Genomic DNA, 17,135 nt, shown 5'->3' on the forward strand with positions numbered 1-17,135 from the left:
ATGGAGAGGAAGGCAGAGGCTCTGATGGGCCTAATCTGTTGGCTGCCCTTGTTGTGCCTCTGAAAAGGCTAGGCTGCTTAATGGGATATATATTTTAACTTGTCATATATTGTGCAACAGTTGGTGTAAAGTAATATTTTGTCAGGCCATAGTTGGGAAAATATGTGATTTATTTTGGATTGAATGTCTCTTTCTCACTCGCACACAAACTTTATTTTTCTTAAGAATCTTTATTCAAAGTTGTTTGTGTGTTTGTTTGGACAACGTTTTTGCTTGGCTTATTGCATATACATATTGTTCTACTGTTAATCAGACCAGCAGCTCTGCAATTTTTGATTTGAAGGTCTCCAATGATTTAACATATCTTTTGATTGCCTGGCATCTTTTGTCCTACCGTCTGGATTCCATGAAAACTTGATTGGCTGGTCTGATCAAAAATTAGCAGCATTTACATAAATGCAAGGTTAACACTTGGCTAGATTGATTTTTCTCTCTGTCTTACTCACACACTGTCCTTTTTTCTCCTTGTGGCCTCTCTCCACCCTTTTTTCTATTTCTCCCCTTCCTTCCAGGCCAAAGCCAGTGGAAAAAAACTACAGAAAGTCACATTAACGGTCTCCCCACGAGGAATCATCCTTTATGACAGTGCCTCCAACCAGCTGATAGAAAACCTCTCCATATACAGGTCAGTCCTTCTAACTGTTTTGATTATTACACACTCGGTGTCCCTGACTCAGTCGGGTGGCCCCAGTTATGAAATACTTCCCCATCCTAAGCTTGTCCTTATCACCTACAATAAAACAAAAATATGTTGTTGTTTTTTTTGCTCTCATCCATCACTGGATGGATGTGTAAGAGCAGGTGTGGTACTCCGAGGCAGTGTAAAGTGTTTCTGTGTGTGTGAGAAAGAAGAGAGTACTCAGTCCATCAGTAGTATGTCGCATCAATCTCAACTCTCTTGGGAGCATTACAACAGCTGTCTGTCTGTCTGTGTGTCTCTCTCTCTCTCTCTCTCTCTCTCTCTCTCTCTCTCTCTCTCTCTCTCTCTCTCTCTCAATGCCTACAGATCTCTCTTGCCTACCACAGCCTGCACATGCTTATCTTTCACTGATGACTCCTTTTTCTCACTCACTCACACACACACACACACACACACACACACACACACACACACACACACACACACCTCTCTCTCTCTCTCTCTAAATGCCTACAGATCTCTCTTGCCTGCCACAGCCTGCACATGCTTATGAGCCAAGCTTGAATCACTTTTCTAAAATTCCACATTTATGAGTCTACATATTAAGGAGAGTTGGGAGTGGGATTTTATGTTGAATAATTTATCCTGAAATCTGGCAGGTTGTGGACAAATCTTAATTGTTGGCATTTTGACAACAGTTTGACAAGTACTGACCATGTTTCTGGCTTTCCTGTGTCACCTTTGGGATGTTGTTCTATTTTAGAGAACATTCGTTTCATTCCTCCCACCCGCTCAATTTTGCATCACTTGTCATTAAACAACTGCTTCGTGGCTGTGCAGCTTAGAGTAATCGGGATGGATTTCATTTCTCAGGCATACATAACTTATCTATATTTAAATCAGGGCTCTACATGGGCTGTTTTTTTTTGTTTTTTTTTATTAACCTGAGGAACATTGCACACAAAAGTCTATACATTTAAGTTAATAAGGTGTGTAGGTTGCTTTGAGCTTCAAGTGCATCCAGTCACACTGAAATCAAACAGACAATGTCAACATCAGTTTTGATTCACTGACCGCCTAACGATTATTGTTTAGATTCCTCGTTTGTCTTTAAAATGTTAGCTATCATCAGTTCCTGTTTGCAATGTGCCCATGGATATTCAGACAACTATCGCTGAATGACTTTGATACAAAAAAAACTAAGGCTGTCAGCATTAACGCGTTAATGCTGACATTCGCGATGCGATTAAGGGCTGAGCATAATGCGTTAATTTTTTTTAATCGTATGCCGCCATTTATTAATTTATTTTCACTTCACTCGGCTTTGCGTCGTGCCTAACAGGCTACTATTTTGCCGTACTTCCTCGTAACACATCCTGCTACTGCAGGAATAGCAACGCTGATTTCGGTGCCTCATTCTGGTGCCTCATTCTGGTGCCACTGATATGTCTGCACTTCTCTCTGATGCTCTGAAACAGACGTTACAGGCAACAGAAACATTGCTGCACATGACGCTAGTTAATACTACACTCGACAGCAGCTAACGTTAGCCTACCGCTAGCTAGTAGCTGGATTAAACACGGTTACAATGCTGACAGCTAACGCTAAACGGTGTACAGTGTATCTGTATTTCACTGTAGAGGATTCAGACACCGGGATGTAACAATCTGCAGTTGCTGTTGTCGGAAAAACACAGACGGTGCGTTCAATGAAACTGGTAATTTACACCCTCGTGGTCAAAGTTGTTAAATTCAAATGTGTGACTAGATTAAATGTATAATCAACAAATACAAATCTTAAAATCAAGTTCATAAAGTCACTTTCTTTGCATTTATTTGACTCCCAATCAATATACACTGGTAAGAATGGCTTTCCATTGTTAATATGTTCTTAAAAACTGTTCTGAAATGCAAAATAATAGAATTTTAATCATGTGATAAAACGTGATTAATCGCGATTAACTATAGAAATTCAGTGTGTGTTCTGGAGTTTCTTTTCTAAATTTTTTTTTTTAATGTTTATTTGTGATATATCGTATACACTATATCACCACATATTGGCGCTAATATCCTCAAGAAGTGTAAGTTGCACGGAATCTTGAAGTATGTGTCCAGATTTGACTAGGAAGAAGTCGCTTAAGTACCTTAATTGCCTCCATGAGCTATGTGTCACGGCCCTTGCTGCTGCAGACCCTGTTGGTAAATGGGCCATATGAGGGCCAAACTTCCTATTGTTTTTATAACACTGACAGGCACATATCTTTCACCTCGGGCAGTGTCTTTGTGTTTCTCCCTCTGTGCTCCCGTTCTTAACTCTCCTGCGCCTCCCACGGGGGTCCAAGCATCCCAGTTTGAAAACCTCTGAACTAATCGTTTCAGCTCCACAAATGACGTCTTCATCACAAATTTCAGAGAAGTTTACAGCAGCTTGTCTTGTAGTTTGTGTGCAAAAATACCCAAATGCATACACCCCACACACACACACACACACACACACACACACACATTTTTGCAATGCTCTCCAGTAAAATGCTGCACTGATAATGGATTCTCTAGTTTGAAGAATATGAGGTAAATATGAAAGCAATTAAAAGGCTGACTGCGTGAAGTGAATCCAGCTGTGACCTCAGGATGGTGTGAGGACATAAAGCAGCTGGTTGAATCTCACACCCTATTGGAGCTCCCCTGCTCGAACATCTGCTAAGAAGATGGACGACCAATAAAAGAAATGGATTTGCCTAGACACCCAATTTCCCTGACGCCCTCTCTCCCAAACATTTGCCTGTAAATCTCGGTTATGTTGTGCAGACTGCAGCTGTGATTCTTAAACCTTTCCAAACTTTTCCTCCCTCGCTTTTATTTATTTTTATTTATTATATCCACATCTGTATATTCCTTAGTCATTCATTAGTTAACCGAGTGAAGTTTGAGCACAGTGCTGATGCCCGAAGGGGAAAGGAAGGACAGATGGCAGCCATTCATTATAGCCTTCCTCCATCGTTTTGGGTCTCCCTCCCCAACTGGCCAGTGTACCCGTCACTTTGGTATTGGGGTAATAACATGATGATCAAATGGTGGAGAAAAGCTAGTTGTGGAGCATTACAGCTTAATTTAAATCCCTACTCTGCACCTGAGACTGACAAGCAAGACTGATACCTCTCTCACATGCGACACAGACAATTCTTAGTGCAGTAGATGACCTCTTACACTCGAGCACAATGGGAATAATCACCTCTGTATGTCTTTTCATCTACCTTACAGGGGCCAGACCCAATCTAAAAGCTGTAATTTAAAACCGTGTGTCGTGGTTGTTAAGCAAGTGGACACAGTGGGAGTGTGATGTAGTAACTTTTAAGAAGCGGAAAGGAACGGCATCCGTCTGGCGAAATAGCACAGACGTCCACTGCACTGTTCAGTTCAAATACATGGCATTGTTCACCTCTGTACCTGCAGCCAGATCGGGTGCGTATTTGATCATGTGCAGAGCAGTGAGATTGCGAGTGCAGCTGGCTTCAAGAATGGCAGGGATTTTTTTTTTTTTTCTATAACAGTTCAGAGAAATGCTAGATTGAACAATTTGAATCAGATTGCTGGACTAGCTTATGGGCTTAGTGCAGATGAAGTTGCACGATGGACCCACTTGATGTATGATGGCTCTATAAAGTCTTTGAGTTTTTATTAAAGCGTGCGCTGTCTGTCTGTTTTTTCTCTCTTAGAATATCATATTGCACGGCGGACAAGATGCATGACAAAGTGTTTGCCTACATCGTCCAGAGCCAACACAATGAGACTCTGGAGTGTCATGCCTTCCTCTGCACGAAGAGAAAAATGGTACGTAAACTGTCTTGCAAATCTGTGTGCCACTGTAGGCTGTTTACCCAAAGTAGTCCAACAACTTATTCATGTGAAAGACTCACCTACTACTGTACGTGGACACAAAGAGTTTGCAACCAACTGGATCCAAATATTAGATATAATGTTTAATGCTCTTTCCATTTCGCATTTCTAAATAAAGGAATAATTGAACATTATGGGAAATTTGCTTTTTTTTGCCAAGAGTAAGGAGAGACGATTGATACACTCACATGTCTGTTATCAGTGGTATCAGCACCTTCAAATCTGACTAATAAGCAGATACTAGTGACAAATAAACAAACAAGATATAACATGTCCATTAGTGAGCTTTAGAGGGTTAAGTAGGTGTTTTTTTTTTTCATCTTTTAGAAAGAGCCAGGCTAGCTGTTTCCTCCTGTTTCCAGTCTTGCACGTTACTAAGCTATTCAGCTTTTGGCTGTGGCTTCATATAGATGTAAAAGTGGCATTATTGATATTTTAAACTAATTCTCAGCAAGAAAGCAAATTGCCCAAAATCTTGAACTATTCTTTTTAATGTAATTGGTTACATAAATACATGTATAGTGAAATAAGGCCGCAGGCTGTAGCTACGAATGTAGGCTACAGATTCTTTATGGTGCAGGATTCTGTATTCAGGTATTCGATTCAGCTTTGGCTCCTGGCAATGTGTGGAAAGCACTTTATGCAGATACAGTATGGTTCAAAGAGACCTCAGAACAACTGCACTGCCGCACTTGCGTACTTGTATGACATGCAAAATGTCCAAGTTTTAAAGCTATAGTGCATAGTTTCTGTCGCCCCCATGAGGAATTCTAAGTAATAATGACAACAACACTGTCGGCGCGTCCACATGATGTAGCCTTCCGTGATCGCGCACCGCCCCCCACCCCTCCTCCACTCAGTTGCTAGTAGCAAAAGAGGACACGGACGATTAAAAATACATGTTGGACTCTTCAGAAGAGGTAATTATCTTAACTCGAGCTTCTGCGTGGGAAAGTCGCCAGACGCCACAATCTTCTGAACATAGTCATACTGAGAAATACAGAGAGAGTTGTGCGGAGCTGATAGTCTTAATTAGCTTTGTAGCAACTGATTTGGCTATGGCTTCAATGTAACGGACGTTCATTCATATCAAAAAGTTACGCACTAAAGCTTTAAGTCAGGGATAATGACATGCAGAATGTCCAAGTATATAGTCAGGAGAAAGACGCGGAGTGAGAACATGAAGGGCGGGGAGGCTGCCGTCCCCCTCTGGCATTCTCTCCATCCCTGGAGGTTTGCAGAACGAGTGAGCCACTCCCTCTTCTTCCTTCCCCTCAATAATTTAGTTCTGGCCAAAAGGCCACGTATCCTCCCAGTTACATAAACAACTCGTCATGGAGCCAACTGGTTTCTTTTCCCCCCTCTTCAAGTGTCTGTGAAGGAACCCCTGCTGTTGGTGGTCACTTCCTGTTTTTATCACGGCCATAGCTCCACGACTTCCTTAAGTGTCCCTCATGTGGATGAGATGCATATAAGTACTACTCATCTTTTTCTTTGATTCTTTCACATGATCCCTCTGTCTCACAATCTGTCTCTCTGCTTCCCTCCAACAGGCCCAGGCGGTAACCCTAACAGTGGCTCAGGCTTTCAGAGTGGCGTTTGAATTCTGGCAGGCTGCCAAGGAAGGTACGCATGGTCGCCCCAGACGACCAGAGGAGTGTGACGGACGAGTCTCTCTCCTCCCCCCACTACTGTTATTCTCTCCATTTACTGTATACACCCTTTATCTTCTTCTTTGTGGCCAAACAATGATCCTGTCTTCTATCCTAAGGTTTCCCGCACAAAGCGGGAACATACATTTTCTTGTGTCTTATCTGGTCTTGGCCTTGACACCCTCTAGAGGGGCATGTGAAATACTGGAGAACTGTCTGGCTGTTCCTGCCTGTCAATGTTGTCTTTCTGACACACGCACGCACACACACACACTCACACACTCACTCACTCACTCACTCACTCACAGGAAAGGAATGTCCTTATTGATAGAACCAGTCATGGTTAAAGACTCGTTTAGGTATCGACATGGGGAGGGGTGGGGCCTGCCTAGGGCAGAGGTGGGCTGACTGGAGGTAAATCTTCTCTGTTTCCTTGAATAGGACTCAGATGTGTGGCAGCTGGGATTTTTTTCTCTGGATATATTTTATCTTTACTGCAAAGAATTGTTCCTTTTCTCCTCTATTATATATTTATATCTTTCTGTTTCATGTCAAACATGGAAAGCATTCATCCTCTAGGCACCTTTTAATAGTAGACTACAGTGACATAAGCAGACAGCGCGAGTTCAGGCAACGCCGTGGACACAGCAGGCAATCAAAGTGCTGTGTAAGGACGGTGTCGCACACATTCTTTTGTACAGCTCAGCAGAACATGCATGTAATTTACTGCATGTATGACTCCAGTGTAAATGAGCAGCTCTTGCCACAAAATATTGGTTTCTGCATCACAAACCCCTCCCATCTTCTTGATCTTTACATGTGTGTTGCCTTGTAGGCGCCCTTTGAATTTTGTGATTATCTTTTGTTGCTGTCTGTCTTGTTTTGCACCTGGCACCTTGACACCCACCCCCCGCCCCAGCATCACAACACTCGCTTCAGCTTATTATAAGGAGGGAGATGGATGAAGAGGAGGAGAGCGAAGGAGGGGGATGGGGGATAAGAAGAGAGGGCAAGAGAGCATGAAAGGCGGGGCAGAGAGGGCTGTTGGGATGGGGAGCGTGTAAGAGAGAAAGGAAAATGATTGTGTGCGTGTGTCAGTGGGAGCTCAACCCCCTGACAGGTTCAGTGTCAGTGCCATTGATCCTGTCTCACGCGAAGGGAGCTTATTTATTCAGTCCTTTAGAGACAAACACTTGCGCTGTATTAAAAAATTCCAGCAACTCTTTTTATCTACTCCACATTTCTACCCCTTCTACTGTGGTGTGTAGGAATGTTTTAATGTGGGCACATTTCCATTTTGGGGAGGGATTATTTTCCCAACATCAAGGCCACAGGCTCCTTGGCTCATGCCTCTTCATTTGGTTGTTTGTAACTGAGCTGAATGTTAAATCTGCTGCCTCCTCACTCTTTCACCTCATACTTTCATTATGTCTTGCTTGCCCTTTCCTTCTCTCATCATTCTTCATCTCTCCTCGGCTTTTTTTTTCTAATAAGCCGTTTAATAAGCCAAGCTGGGTTCTTTTTTTTTTTCCCAGTTCAGTACGGTGTCACTGATAGGGAGCTGATGCCTAGCTGGTTAGGGGTTATGGATCGGAAAGGAAGAATATTTTTTTTAAATAAGTAGTGGTGTTCTCGTGTGGCAGAGAAGAAGAATAGGAGATAGGGAGAGGCAAATAAATCCTTTTGAGTCTGGGTTCATTAAAGTTACAAGACCCCAGAGGATCAGGGCAGGAAGAGGGGGTATCTACTGTATGTCTGTCTAGTTTGCTGCTCCTGTTTCTTACAACTTCTCCTCCACCACCCACAGTGGTTCTCCACAGCCCACCACACATTCCTGACCCACATTCGTCTGTACATTTCTGCTCCCCTTCTCTGTTTATGAATCTGTGTTCATATAATATTCACTCTAAACACTACATCTAGCTTTGAACTTGCATATCTTTAAGTTGCTTCCATGTTAGCAGGCTGATAACTATGCACTGGAAAGGCAATGGGGGAAAACAGGTGCCCTGGGGAAAGTTTTGTAACACTGTCATCACTACGCTACCTGGGCTCATGGGAAATGGGGTGGGTTTTTTTTGTTTGTTTTTTAGATCAAGGATGATGACATTTTAAAAACTCCTTGATGTAAGCAGGTGTCCCTAGACGGAAATGGACATTAATTCTGTAGCCACAGTATTCTAAGCTTGAGTTACAGCGGGTCAGAATCTTGGCCCCTCTGGGAGTTCACACTTGCTCAGAAGTTTTCCTGTGTGGCTTTTTGATTTAGTTTTGAGCATCTGTCTTAACCTCACACAATGGAAATGGTGATATTTAAGTTAGTAGGTAGAGATGGGTGTTTATGTGTGCATTTGTGAGTAGACTAGGCCCTTATCAAGCGTCTCAAAAGTAGGAGTGAGGATCATTCCTTACTGGACAAAAATTCCTAGGGTGACGCATTTTTGGCTAATTTGTTTACACACAATATCTGCTTGGTTAGTGAAACCTTTTCAGTATCTTGAAAAGTAAACGGTTCCTTTAGTCACCCACCCTGTGTTAACTAGCTCCTGAATCATAGTTTGCCTCTCTCTCTCTCTCTCTCTCTCTCTCTCTCTCTCTCTCTCTCTCTCTCTCTCTCTCTCTCTCTCTCTCTCTCTCTCTCTCTCTCTCTCTCTGTGTTCCCCACACAGAGAAAGAAAAACGAGTGAAGTCGTGTTCAGACGGAGAAGGAGCCAGTAACTCTCAGTCGGACAGCTCGGCCAGCCTGGGCAGCCTGAAGGGAGGAGGTGAGTCATGTCACCCATCATCATGTTTTTCTCTCTCCCTCGCCCTCTCTGTCACAGTAATCGTAGCCTCGGGGGGGGGGGGCAAATTACATTTTTAGGTGATTTTGTATGATTATAATGGCAATGATTATGCTTGTTTAATTTAAAAACAGTACGCTCCCTTCCTGTGTTGTAGATCAATAAAAAACAAATCTTGGTTCACCGATCACTATGACATTTTATAATAACCGAAGTGTTCATGGACAAACAGCCATATTCTGCTTCACCCTGGAAGCACAACTACAGTCCTGTTTGCATAAAAAGCATGAAAGAAGCCTACATTTTCGGCCTACCTTTCATTCCCCCCCACCAGTGGCACAATGGCTGTACACTTATTCCTCCATAATGCTTTCTCTTTGTTCGTCTGTTTTGTGCATGCCTTTTTCCTGTCACACTTTGTGAGCGGCCACTGTACTAATCCTTTTGGTACTGGAGGTTTCAGTTTGAGACGGAGGCAGGCAACTCCAAAAACATCTGAAAACATAAGCTTTGTACTGAGCCTCCCCCTCTGCCAGCCAGGTGGCCTCCGTCCCGAAAGAGATCTCTCTAAATCTGTTCTGACACTTTATTTGGGGCTGTGGCCCTGAATGTGAAGCATTTTATGACAGACACAGGTTTTAAGGATGATCCCCTAGTGAGAAGACTTAACAAAGTAGGACTTGGAAACAGATTCTGGCAGCAGAGAGGCTGGCTGTGAGCTTTCGGACTGACGTTATCCCACTGACCATTTTGTGGGTCATTCGTCTGCCAGCGGATTGTATTTCTGTAAAGCAAATTAACGTGAATGTACAACAGAGTAATACACGGTAGAAGCTTCTGAGTGCCTTTTGAAACGGGCTGAACATTTCTTTCCTGCAAGAGGTTTTCACTGCCAGCCTTTAAAGCAGTTATTGGGCACAGCAGAGCTTTGGAGCTATCACAAGGTTACATTTATGTACCCTTCACTTTGGCTGATCAAATGGCACGCCACTGTGTCAGAGAGACTGTTGGGATCAGTGGTGTTGTCAGAGGTGAGTCAGCTATATTCATGAGACACGATACCCTCAGCTCTCTCCTGGCACCAGGCCTCTTACAGTGGCTACAAAATACAAATGCAGCTTCTTCCTGTCTCACCCCGATTGTCCGAGGATTTAGCCTGCTTGATACCGATCATCCTTTCTCAGTCTCCTCCTCTTCACAGGATTAAATGTTTATAAAGGTTAATTCTCCCGCAATGTCGAAAAACCAGCGGCTGAACTGCGTTACGCAGTATTTATTCACACAGGAGTATACAAAAAAAGGCTTTACCATGTTGTTGGTTATTTCTCATAGACTATTTTTTATTTATATATTACTATTGAATTACCAGAAAACATGCTATATTGGGATTTATTTCGTTATGAAGATATGTATATCGGGATAGAAGCTTTTGGTCATAGCTGCTGCTGGTAGTTAGTTGCTAGCTGCAACTAACCACTATTTTCATTATCGATTAGTCTGCCAAATATTTATTTAGTCTATAAAATGTTAAACAAAATTGTGAAAAATGCTCCTCACAATTTCCCAGAGCCCAAAGTGACATCTTCACTTTTCTTGTTTTGTCCGACCAACGAAAGACATTTCATTTACTCTCATAAATGGCAATGAAAAGTATCAAATCTTTACATTTGAGCTGGAACCACTAAATAGTTGGCCTTTTTGCTTTAAAAGTGACCGAAACAATTAACTGGTTATCAAAATAGTCACGGATTAATTTTCTTTCTGTCGATTAATCAACTAATCGTTCGAGGCTCTAGTTTAAGTGTGCCAGCTGGGTGTTTGCTCCCAGAGCCTAACTTCCTAGGCTGTTAACTCAGGGGCTTTGCCATCAGATGAGTCTTGATCCCCCTCTCTTGTCCCATGAATGACAGCCCCAGTCCCACAATATTTCCTTCATAACAGCTGAATACTCTAAATGCCTGTGAGCCAGTGTTGACAGAGATGACAAGTCAAAGGGAATTTTTTATTGCAGGCTGGCTCACTTGTATTGAGCCTCTCTTGTGCAGGGCTGTTTATCGTTCAAAAATTGATTGATACCAATACCGTGACTTCGATACCGGTTCCTGAACGATACTTTTTTTGGATACCAATTTTATAAAATCTATTTTAACAAAAAGAATGTACAACATTACACATTACAGCACAAATCTTTTTATTTATATTTTCAGCTCCTACTTTGTGAGCCCTGTCTCTATGCGTAACGTAGAGTGTTTCCTGCATTCCTCCACGACGTGTAACGTTAGACAGCCAATCAGCAGCTTTATTACATCTTGGTAGAAGCATGTTGCATGCTTATTGGCTCACTGACGCTGATGAGATTGGCTCCTTAGGTATTGAAATGGTATTGAATGACGAGGCATTTTACGGTACTCGATACTTAAGAGGCAATCCGGTCGGTGCCTTAAAAGTCCTGAATTCTGTACCCAACCCTACTCTTGTGAGGAACATAGAAAATTGGGAAACGGTAATTTAAGGATTTTAAGTTTCAGCAGGGAAGAGTTAAGTTGTGTGAACATTAGAAGAGCCAGTGAGCCTTTACTGTGGACAACATTACCTTAAGACTAGACAGAAATTAGTGTTGACACACATTATTGACATACATTAATCATCAGGCAAGGCCATTACAAGCCAATCCCATTACAGATCAGTGGTGTCACCGTGGTTAGGCGTGCAAGTTAGGAGGTTACTCAATGCTCACTTATCATAAGTGACAATCTACAGATGGCTGCATCGTTGAGATACATTAGAGGCCTTAAAAAAGAGAGTGGACCTTAACCAATATCGTGTCATCAGAGACTGTCTGCATGCGTGCTTGTGTACTGTTGCATAATACTGTGATAATCACAGCAACTCATCAAATGGTTAATTTATCAAACAGTCATTTATATTCATTCGTCTCAAGGGCTAGGAATTGCATCTCATGGAAAATTTGGAAGGTTGCATGTGAATTCAAATGCATTTCATATGTTTTTGTGTTTATTTTGTATTACAGAGGTAGCCACAGCAAAGCTTCTGGATTTGGCAGAGGGAGCCAACGTGGCGCTGGTCCACTCAGGAACAAAGCAGACTGAATTGGATCCCTTTATGGTGCATAATCACGCAACAGAGAACAACAATACTGTATGGGTAAGACAATAATCGGGCTGGTTAGTAAGTTTTGGCTGTTCAGGCTTAGATAAGATGGGAAGAGCAGAATGCCATGCAGGAAGCACCGATAAATTAGCCAAAGTGCTTGGTGATGTACTGTACCTGCTGTATTCAAAGGAGTGGATTCGACAGTTGTACAGCTGCTATAATAGCCTATAGAACAGAACAGAATCAAATGATCACATAGCTGGAGAGGGTGTGGGCTGCTAGATTAAACATGTGAGGCTAGAAAAAAGTGTCAAGAGGTGACTGTGTACATCTCATTAAAAAGCAGTATTTGCTTATCATCTCTCAAGACATAAACTTATCTTTAACCAATATGTGTGTGTTCTGTGTGGCAGGAGTTGGAGGACGGTCTGGACGAGGCTTTCTCAAGGTGAGAACCAGTGTGGATTTGGGTTTTCCCTAAAGGCCCGGGCTCTGCTAATCGGCCGCGTAGGCTGCTGTTCTGGAAATAGCCACCTGCGGTTTTGGGCTGCTCTCGCAATAAATACTGCCTCTCCCTCTGCTCGGTTTACCCCCGGTGCGCTCCCACGGGCAGGAGACGGGCTCAGTTTACAGGCCCTGACGCAGCAGACACCCGCCCTGAGTCATGCTGCTTTTGTAGGCAACGTTTACTATCGTCTCAGGCCCACACTGATTTCACATGAGCTTCGAAAAGCCTGTGATTACAAATGGGTGCTGCTGAGGGACACATTGCTCGGTATTTCTATCACAAACCCACAGGAAAGTAACTTATCCTGCAGGGTAGTACTCTTTTGAGTGTGGAATAAAAGCACCAGAAGAATACTCAGGAAGAAGATCACGTCTGGTAATTTGCAGGTTCAAGGTTGACGGGCAAGTCCATTGTCTGGGCTGATTGGAATTCCTTAAACTCTGTTTACGCCATCAACAAACTAATCTGAATGGAGTCCACTGTGATTAATGTTTCAATTTAGCTGTGGTGGTCTGCTGTTTTACAGCTATTTGTCTCGGACTGCCATAAAGACTCATTCAACACTTTTATTAGTGCATTTATTTCCTTTGGCCCTGCCTTTTTTCCCCTCTGCTAACTGGACAGTGGACTTCTTATTCTCTCACTTTTATTTAGGGAAAGGGAGAATGGACTCCACAGTTTCTGTAATTAAACTGCTAAGAGGCCATTTTAGCCCTGTTATCAGATGATTATTTGTCTGCACATACTGCAATTACACCCTAACGCCATTTATCTCCCGCTCTGTGATTAATGAGGAGGCTCCCAGCATAAGCGCAGATGCATCCGCATGTAGATTTCTGTAATTGAAGGAAATCCAGGGGGCCCTGAGGACCACGTTGACATCTTTGTCCATCAGGAGAAAATGATTGTACCGGGTGATGTTGGGGTCAGAGCGGAGAAGAGAAAATTGGAGGGCGATTCATGATTCTGTGAATGCGAAGATTACAGAATGATGGTTAAAGGATGATACCTGATATTTGGTGCGTGGCACATACAGTTTTACGTGAGGATTGAAATAAGCTCCAGATTAATGGATAGCTGTGCCTTGAGTAAAGTCCTTAACCATATACAGAGATCTGTGGTCAGAGGGTGTAACTTATATTAAGCTTGAGATTAGAAACACATGCACCATTATACAGCTACTTTGAGACAACTTTATTCTTGAGGCTTCAGTAGTGACAGATTATACACTCATAGATTTGATTAAAGTACTCGGTATGTTAACCTCACAGGCACCAGGGCCTCCTCTCCCTCCTAACAAAAGAGATCATGTCACAAAAACATCTGCTCCCTTACTGCAACACCAACGTTTTAATTCCCAGGTTCAATGTGGCTATTCTTAACTTTTAATTCCTGTTCATTTTGATGAGCGGCATTGAAATTCTCTTAGATGACAGTTTTGTCTCTGTTCTTTTCGCTATGAGCTGCAGATGAATTTGAGAGACTGTACTGCCATCTGCTGGCTGTGGAGTGTCAGCCCCTGTTGTAGCTGTTAAAGTGCCTGTTGATCAGAGTGAGGAAAAGGGCAGTGTGATGTGAATGTTTTCTGTCTGGCAGAGATTAAGGCAACATTGCTGGCCTATAGTTAGTAGTATAGTATAGTTAACCCTGACGTTATGGCCTCACGGTAAACCATAACAATTTGGACATAGAGTAATGCTGTGGCCATGCAAATGTATCCATTCACTTTATTATGACGCTGTTAAGAAGAGCTCAGAGTTTAATTGTTGCCTGACTTGTGATGTTTCCTTTGCACCCCCAGCCGCAGTCTGGATAGCTTTGAATCCTACTCAGGTAACAATGTCATTCACTGGATCTAGTGACTTTCACCTCATTCTCCCCTAGTCAACCTACTATTCAAGCTTGCTCATTTGTCTGGATATCAGTGTTCATCCAGATTGATTGGGACTCATGTAGTTTCACACTTTCTTTTGAAGGCCATATACCATTAACAAGGGGGGGGAGAGACTCCTCGCTGTCACTCCTCGCTGTCACTCCACAGTTTAATCCATCCCTGAGCTTCATAAAACAAGTTTCACTGCCACAGAACCTGCTGTAGTGTGCCACTGTGTCCCCGTCTCCATCACAAGTGTTTCATGTCTCCGCCTCACATCCATCAGTTTTGCACTCTTGTTAGTGCCATGACACTGAATGAGAGATGTTACGGTGAATGTAAACGACGTGTGTTCACATATAGGTCTAACATGTATGTGTTTTAAATAGGCATGTTGTATATGTATGTATGTTAGGGTGGTTTATGATTGGGTTGCCATGATTAGTTCATGAAATGCCTAATGTGGCTTTGCTTTTATTTTATCATGATGATTCCTTCCATTACAAATAGCAGGGTTTCCGCGGGGTCTTAAAAAGTCTAAAATTTCAAAAACAAAATTTTAGGCCTTAAAAAGTCTTAAATTGTGGCCGGGTTGTCTCAGTGGGTAGAGCAGGCGCACATATATTTAGAGGTTTATGCCTCAACACAGAGGTCCGGCGTTCGACTCCGACCTGTGACGATTTCCTGCATGTCTTCCCCCTCTCTCTCCCCTTTCTCACCTGTCCTGTCCATTAAAGGCAGAAAAGCCCAAAAAGTCATCTTAAAAAAAAAAAGTCTTAAATTCGCTGAAGTATAGTGTTCAAGGTCTTAAATAATTTGAAACCTGACTTACTTTCCCTACGTCCATGCAACGCTACCTCTAATGCTCATTTTCTTTTATTCCTTGGTGTTGTAGTTCTTTAATTTCACTGTATTACAACTACAAATGAGACCAACATTCAACTTATATTGCAGCCAATCAGCTTTCATGTTATTGGCACGAGTGTCTTTCGGATTGTACCACAGACATAAAACGGATTTTCTTATTTATACATGGCTTGAAAAATAACTGAATTTAGGGCTTAGTTGATGTGATAAATGTCTTAAATTTCATTCATAATGGTCTTAAAAGGGTCTTAAAAAGTCTTAAATTTGACTTGGTAAAACCTGCAGAAACTCTGAAATAGGAATGCCACTCAGTTTAGTAGTCATATTTATGTCCATAACTTCTGTACACTACACACTGTACTTACAATTGTTCACATGTTGATTTAAATGTAATGAATTATCATTATTATTATTATAACTATTATTTATTATAACTGCAATTTTGATCACAACTCCGGTTTCGTCATAGCAGTTACTAATGTCCGTTTTCCTCTGTTCCTCCAGACTCGCTGAGTCTCGCACTAACCCCCAGGTCCTGGACATTGGGGTAAACCCTCAGGACTTCAACACTGAAGAGTGCCTGTCCCCAGGCAGATGGGACCAAGAGGACATGGACTTCACCACACAAAAAGACACTTTTTTAAAGTGAAGCCTCCGGGAAACAGGGAAACGTGAGGAGAAATGGTGGTAAAACATGGTTGGAAACTGAAATGACAAAACAGACATTTGTGACATCAGCACGGTTTCCCACCTTCTCCCTGCTGCCAAGTCCTCTCCGTGGTTATGTCGAGTGGCTCTTTGATGCTTCTGCACGACCAGAGGAGGACAGAGACACGAGCAGGCTGCTCGCAGAACAGGCCAAAGCAATACAAACCAATTTATCCCTTTTCTATGAAAAACATGCAGTCATTTAATGTTTGTTACAGTCAGTGTATAACTTCCTTTTTTTGTGTCTGTTTACCTATACACTGTTAGTAATGTCTTTGTGGTATGTGCTCGTGTACATTGCGTTGAAGAAAGCGTGTGTGTGGATGTACAGTATATAAGTGTACGAAGTGAGATATGAGAACTATGATGTGCTGAGTTTTGGACAAGTGAGGTAAAGGTCAAAAAGGGTGCTGTCACGTATTTAGTTTAAAGTGCTCATATTATGCTTTTTGGCTTTTTCCCTTTCCTTTGTTGTTTGTTTATATATATATATATATATATATATATATATATATATATATATATATATATATATTATATATAAAGATATAATATATATATATATATATATATATATATATATATATATATATATATATATATATATATATATATATATATACATATATATATATATATATATATATATATATATATATATATACATACACAGAGAGCTACTCTGTCATAATTTAAACAACTGGAGACTGTGTAGGAGCTGATATATGGGTCTGATAATAACAATTTTTTCAATCGGAATCGGACCACAGTTTCTGTGACTTCCTGTTCAGCCTGATGGCTGCTGGAATCGGCTGGAAGCCTATTGCTTACCTAGTTACTGCGCATGTGAGACTCACAACAAAGATGGAACAGAAATGAGATGCCTCACTCTGTAGCTAAAACGGAGAGCTCAACACACAGGGTGAAAAGAAGAGCTGCAGTAATGTGCAGTACAACAAAAATATGGCGTTTTTTGAAAATTAAACCACATAAACCTATTCTAATATTCTAAATACAATTATGAACCTGAAAAT

General features: G+C 41.9%; 1 protein-coding gene across 7 annotated transcripts in view; it reads left to right on the top strand.

The window, feature by feature from the left end:
* The window catches only part of ldlrap1b (low density lipoprotein receptor adaptor protein 1b), a 31,087-nt gene extending 14,516 nt beyond the window's left edge, over positions 1–16,571 (top strand). For 2 of the 7 annotated variants that reach the window (XM_078277309.1, XM_078277316.1), the window contains exons 3-9: positions 573–685; positions 4,416–4,530; positions 6,150–6,222; positions 8,918–9,013; positions 12,063–12,196; positions 12,559–12,593; positions 15,898–16,571. In XM_078277309.1, coding sequence (XP_078133435.1) covers positions 573–685; positions 4,416–4,530; positions 6,150–6,222; positions 8,918–9,013; positions 12,063–12,196; positions 12,559–12,593; positions 15,898–16,042 — 711 coding nt within the window. In that variant the 3' untranslated portion in view covers positions 16,043–16,571. Of the gene's footprint in view, positions 1–572; positions 686–4,415; positions 4,531–6,149; positions 6,223–8,917; positions 9,014–12,062; positions 12,197–12,558; positions 12,594–14,454; positions 14,487–15,897 lie in introns of all 7 variants that reach the window. The other 5 variants (XM_078277315.1, XM_078277314.1, XM_078277313.1 and 2 more) reach the window with 5 other exon arrangements.
* Positions 16,572–17,135: the final 564 nt, after the last annotated feature.

The sequence above is a fragment of the Sander vitreus genome, chromosome 20 (assembly GCF_031162955.1).
Source record: "Sander vitreus isolate 19-12246 chromosome 20, sanVit1, whole genome shotgun sequence".
Taxonomy (NCBI): Eukaryota; Metazoa; Chordata; class Actinopteri; order Perciformes; family Percidae; genus Sander; species Sander vitreus.